General features: G+C 38.2%; 1 protein-coding gene across 1 annotated transcript; it reads right to left on the bottom strand.

Moving 5' to 3' along the window:
• Positions 1–2,111: 2,111 nt before the first annotated feature.
• On the bottom strand, positions 2,112–4,026 carry LOC138882885 (protein CROWDED NUCLEI 2-like). Its single transcript, XM_070163524.1, has 5 exons — positions 3,999–4,026; positions 3,762–3,843; positions 3,363–3,633; positions 2,964–3,206; positions 2,112–2,894 (listed from the first exon to the last, which is right to left on the bottom strand). The coding sequence occupies exons 1-5, from the start codon at positions 4,024–4,026 to the stop codon at positions 2,112–2,114; spliced, it is 1,407 nt and encodes a 468-aa protein (XP_070019625.1).
• Positions 4,027–5,484: the final 1,458 nt, after the last annotated feature.

The raw sequence follows: 5,484 nt of genomic DNA, 5'->3' as shown, positions 1-5,484 counted from the left end.
AAATCACACGGGAGGAAGATCACTAGTAAGAACCATGATTAGAGCAGGCTATTATTGGCCTAAAATGGAAGAAGAAGCAGAAAATTTCATGGCTAAATGTGATAAATGCCAAAGATACGGTAATAACATGCATAGACCTGCGGAGTTGCTACATCCGGTCATTGCACCGTGGCCTTTTATGAAATAGGGGATGGATATCGTGGGTCAACTACCACAAGCAAAAGGAAAGGTGAAATTCTTGCTTGTACTCACTAACTAATTTACTAAATGGGTAGAAGCAGGAGCATTTAAACAAGTTCGAGAAAAAGAAGTCAGAGACTTCATTTGGCGAAATATCATATGTCGATTCAGTGTACCAAAGGAAATCGTGTATGATAATGGCCCACAATTTATAGGCGTAGAAATCACAGAATCTTTTCAAAGTTAGTAGATCAAAAGGATTACATTCATACCTTACCATCCAGTGGGTAATGGACAAGCTGAATCAACAAACAAAGTCATTGTCAACAATTTGAAGAAATGACTCGAAGAATCTAAAGGCAATTGGCCAGAATTGTTACCTGGTGTTTTATGGGTGTACCGCATGATAGCAAAAATAAGTACGGGTGAAACACCATTCTCATTGGTATACGGAGCTGAAACCTTAATTCCAGTTAAAATAGGGGAGCCAAGCACGAGGTACACGCAAGCATCAGAAGAATCCAATGAAGAAGAAATGCGCATAAACCTTGATTTACTTGAAGGAAAAAAGGAAGCTGCACTAATAAGAATGGCAGCACAAAAACAAGTCATGGAACGATACTACAATCGAAAAGCACGTCTAAGATACTTCAAGATTGGGGACTTCGTACTCAAGAAAGTTTCAATCCACGAAGGCGGCTAATGCGGGAAAATTAAGTCCAACCTAGGAAGGACCTTACAAGATTCATGGTATCGCAGGAAAAGGAGCATACGAGCTGGAAACAATGGATGGAAAGATATTACCTTCACATTGGAATGTCGTTCACCTAAAGAGATACTATTTCTAAGGTGTACCCACGGTCAGGTATCCTCATTTTAAAATTTTATTTTTGAATTGTTAAAATTTTACTAACGATTTTAGATGATAGGCAAAAATGTAGCCCGTACTAAATGATGAATCACGACCTGCAAGGCACGTGGAATAGATTAAAATTCCCAGTCTAGGGTTACAACTATTCTGATAGAAGTTGAGACGGGTTAAGCAGTCTTCATCTATAATCATATTTTCGAGTCCCGTATGTTTTATTCCTTTACAGGAAAAGGACCAAATAAGAGAAGTAATCAAGTGCTCGCGACTTCATACTTCAAAGCTCAAACACTTGGGGGACTATATAATATACATAGACATATGTATGAAGAAGGCAAAGTTCAAGCCTGGAAAGTTTACTCATTGAACGAGTCCAGTGCAGAGCAAAGTTACGAGCTAAAGAAGCCAGAGAAAACCCTTATCATAGTTAGGTTAAAGGCAATGTAAAGAAGCCAGAGAAAAACCTTATCATAGTTAGGTTAAAGGCAATGTACTGAAACGGGTTATAAATAAAAATCTGGTGTTTTATTTTCTTTTTTGAAGTCTGTTGTAAGGAAAACAATTACAAAAAAGTTATAGAAGTTATTTAAATACATGTAAGGTGTTATTTAAAACTTGACAAAGTTCAAATAAATACTTGTCAAAGTTATTTAAAAAAACATGTGTATTCCTATTTCTTTTGTCGTACATTAACACCATTATGAAGTTGAGACGTCTTCTTCATTAAGTGTCGAATATAAAAGGGCCCTCTTTTATAAAATTCATGATTGATGTAAACATTCATGGAGTTAAAAAAGTATTTTACAAAATAAAAGTGCAAATTATTGAATAAGTCTTTAAATATAAAGGCAAGACAGAAGTTCAAAAATAGCTGCGAAAATTTCTTAACATTGAAAAGTTTAGACTAAGTATGAACTTAGTCATAAACTAAAGAGTTGCTTTTACAAAACTCCCCCAAAAAGGTCTGGGGACTTGATGTTTTCAACAAACCCTCAAATAGGATCAAGGGTTATAACCACATTCCGCAAAAAAGAAAAAAAAAGAGTCACATATCATAGACTTGTCACTGAGGAGTTGAAGAAGGAACCAAAGTAGGGACATCAGCAGCAGCAGGCTCAACTTGACTTGAAGGAATTGGAGCACTCACCGAACCCATATCATCTTCGATATTTTCAGAAGTTTCAGCCATGGGAGAGGGAAAGTCTTGGATTTGTTGAGTCTTTTCAATGGTTTCTTTTATTTTAGCCAACTCAGCTTCCAAGTTAAAATTCTCTTGGCTAACTTCCACAAGGGTATCATGGCGAGTATTTAAAAATGCCCAACTCACTTCAATTGCGGTTTTGTCCTCAAGAATATCGTAATCTTTCTCCCACTCAGCAATCTCACTTTTAAGCTTCTTGTTCTCAACCAAGGCAAAATCATAAAAAACTTGAAGAGAAGCATGTGAACTTTCTAAGGAACAAACCTTATCAGAAGATTCCCAAAGGTCTTCTTGAGTCTGGGTCAGAGTTTGTACAAGTTCACCGGCATACGCTTCTTTCTCACTTAAGAGAGCCTTTAACTCTCTGATTTCTTCACTAGCCTTGGAGAGTTGCTCAGAAAAAGAAGTTTCGATAAGATTCTTGTCTTTACCGGCTTGATTTGAGGAAGCTTTTTCAACCGCCAATTCCGAAGTTAAAACCCTCAGTTGATGCTCTAAGGTGCACTTGTTCTCTTCTAACGCTTCCATATCAATTTGAAGGTTTTCATATTGTTCTCTCCTGTTATCTGCTTCAACTTGATACTCATGCATTAATGGCTCCGTGTGTGAAACCCTCTTCATCATTTCTGTACCAACGAGGTTGATCTCAAAAAAAGAAGAGGAAAAGGTAAGAATCTTAATAAAAAAGGAGTAGCAAAACATTAAAAGGAATACCTTTAATGATGATTGTATTAGGTCGTTCATCCAAGTTAAATAGTTGTGGCTCTCAAGCTTGGCTCTTTCAATTGGACTAATTAGGGGTTTCAACCACACGTCAGCCCCACCTGACTTTCTCAAAAGATTACCATCGGCAAGGACCTCGATGATAACCTCTTTCATAGCACCACTTCCACTCGAGGGACCAACCTCAGTTTGTTGAACAGTTGTAGGAGGAACTGTGGAAGGAGTCAAAACAGCCTAGGGAGGAGCAACAATGGCAACAGTCACGAATGGCAAAGAAGATATCACAGGAGTAGTTATAGAAAAAGAAGCAAGGGGTGCTTCATCAGAAACTGGTCCTAAACTTTCACTACCAAACCCGCGGGCAAAAAGCTATTCAGCAGAATCATGAACAGCAGCGGGAGTATCATCATCAGAAATCACCAACGAGGCTTCAACAGGCTCGGTAGGAGGAATAGAATGAGGGGGAGATGCTTCATTATTTGAAATAATTCGTCTTCTAGCCCGTGACCTTTTTATCAAAGAACCCCCGTCTTGTTCTTCTTCCTCCTCAGAGTCTTGTTCAACAGTAGCTTTCCTTTTCGATAAGGAACCCAAAATTATCTCTTGGGCCCTATCCAAAGAAATTCTGGAAGCTGCGACGGCTTCAGCACTTATGCCTCGACTGGGAAATCCTGACAAAAAGAAGGATCAAAATAATTTATGGTGGAAGCAATAAGTAAAATTTTAAAAAAAACTCTTACCGTTAGTTTCACTTTCCAACCAAATCGACGAGAGAGGTTTTTCTAAGACCTATCATCCATTGAAGCAACACTTAATAGCTTTTTTACCCAACCACGAAAGTTGGGAATTTCATCAACAACTCCCATGGTTGCTGAAAAAGAAAAAGGAAATTAAATGATGATCATCAAAATTGAGAAAAAGGTACGAGAAAGTTATTAAAAAGAAAACTCACGTGCAAAATTTCACTTCTCGGGAAAGGGAACATTTCCATCACCCACTAAACCAACAGTGGGGGCAGCAACAAACCTGGCATACCAGCCACGGTCTCTATCATCTTCAGGACTGACTAGAACTCTTTTGCTCCTTGCCACTAGAGTAAAGACTCCTTGGCGAAAGAGTTTGAGAGAATAGAGATGGATTAAATAAAAAAATGTAAAAAGGTATACCAGCCATGTTGGCCAAATGCCTCAAACAAACAACAACCCTCCACACAATAGGGTTGATTTGTCCTAAACAAACGTCGAAAAAGCGACAGAACTCGAGGATAACAAGGTCAATAGCAGGTGTGAAACCCAACGTGAAAGGATATGTATAAACAAAAGAAAACACAGTTAAATAAGAGGTGATTCTTTGATTTGCATTGGGGATTATAATGGGGAAGTCATGGCTCCAATAACAATCTCTACGTACTATAGAAATCAAACCTCCAGTAATCTGAGTCGGGTAGATGTTAGCACGATCTAATGAAGACAGTTGGTTTCCGATGGATTCTCTATCATTGTAGAAGGATACTCCGCAGGAACAATTTCATCCATTAAAGGTTCACGAAGAGGTTCAGTGGGTTTTTTAGTCGTAGATGAAGATCTTTGAGAAAGTGAACCCCTAGTTTTGGGAGGTGGAGTAGAACTCGATGAAGGAATAGAGGAGCCTCGTGATGAAGAAGACCCTAAACTACGAAACCTTCCTCCTCTTCTACTTCTAATAGGAGCAAGAGAAAGGTTGTCAATAATGGGGACTCTCCGAGGGTTAGGGTTTGAAGAAGACATGGTAGTACGAGGAAGAATAAAAATTAGAATTGAATACTCTAAACTTTTGTGAAAAAGACAAAGGTAAAAAGTTATACTTATAGTCAGAAGCAACTGTCAAAGGAAAGGCGCAATGATGGAAATGTCATAATGAGAACTGTCGCTTCGTAATTGATGAAGCCGTAAAAAAGCCTTAAAAGGCGCTGAAGGGTTGAAGAGCCAACTAGGAGACGCCACGTGTCATGGACATTAAATGGAAGAGACTAGATGAAGCATCAGTTCCAGGGAAGAATTAATGGCGGCAAATATTCCCGCTTTAATGAGGTCCACTTCCCAAATATTCTATTGATGAATAAATGGCAAGTGAGGGGACTATCTATATTGGGAAAAGTTAAGCTTATATATGGAATTCATTATAAGATGACACGTCATGACACGTGGACCAGTCAAAGAAGGATAGGTAATGAAGAATAATCAAAGAGGCACGGGCAGATGTTCAGAGAAAAAGCAAGGAAGATAGGTGCTCGAACCTCTTTATGATGGAAGGGAATGAATCTGATAGTAAATAAGGTATAAATACGTACTATTGGGCATTAAATACGGAAAACGTTAAGGAATCTGTATTGAATCAGATATGATTACTGATTGTAACGTTACATTAAATGTCATTAAATGCCATTAATTGATAATAATGACTCAATTATGGTAGAGACAAAACGTATTACCTAGAAATAGCTATAAAAGGAGAAGACTGCTCATTTGTAAGG

The sequence above is a fragment of the Nicotiana sylvestris genome, chromosome 2 (genome assembly GCF_000393655.2).
Source record: "Nicotiana sylvestris chromosome 2, ASM39365v2, whole genome shotgun sequence".
In the NCBI taxonomy this organism is placed as follows: Eukaryota; Viridiplantae; Streptophyta; class Magnoliopsida; order Solanales; family Solanaceae; genus Nicotiana; species Nicotiana sylvestris.
This window is presented reverse-complemented; position numbering and strand designations above follow the sequence as displayed.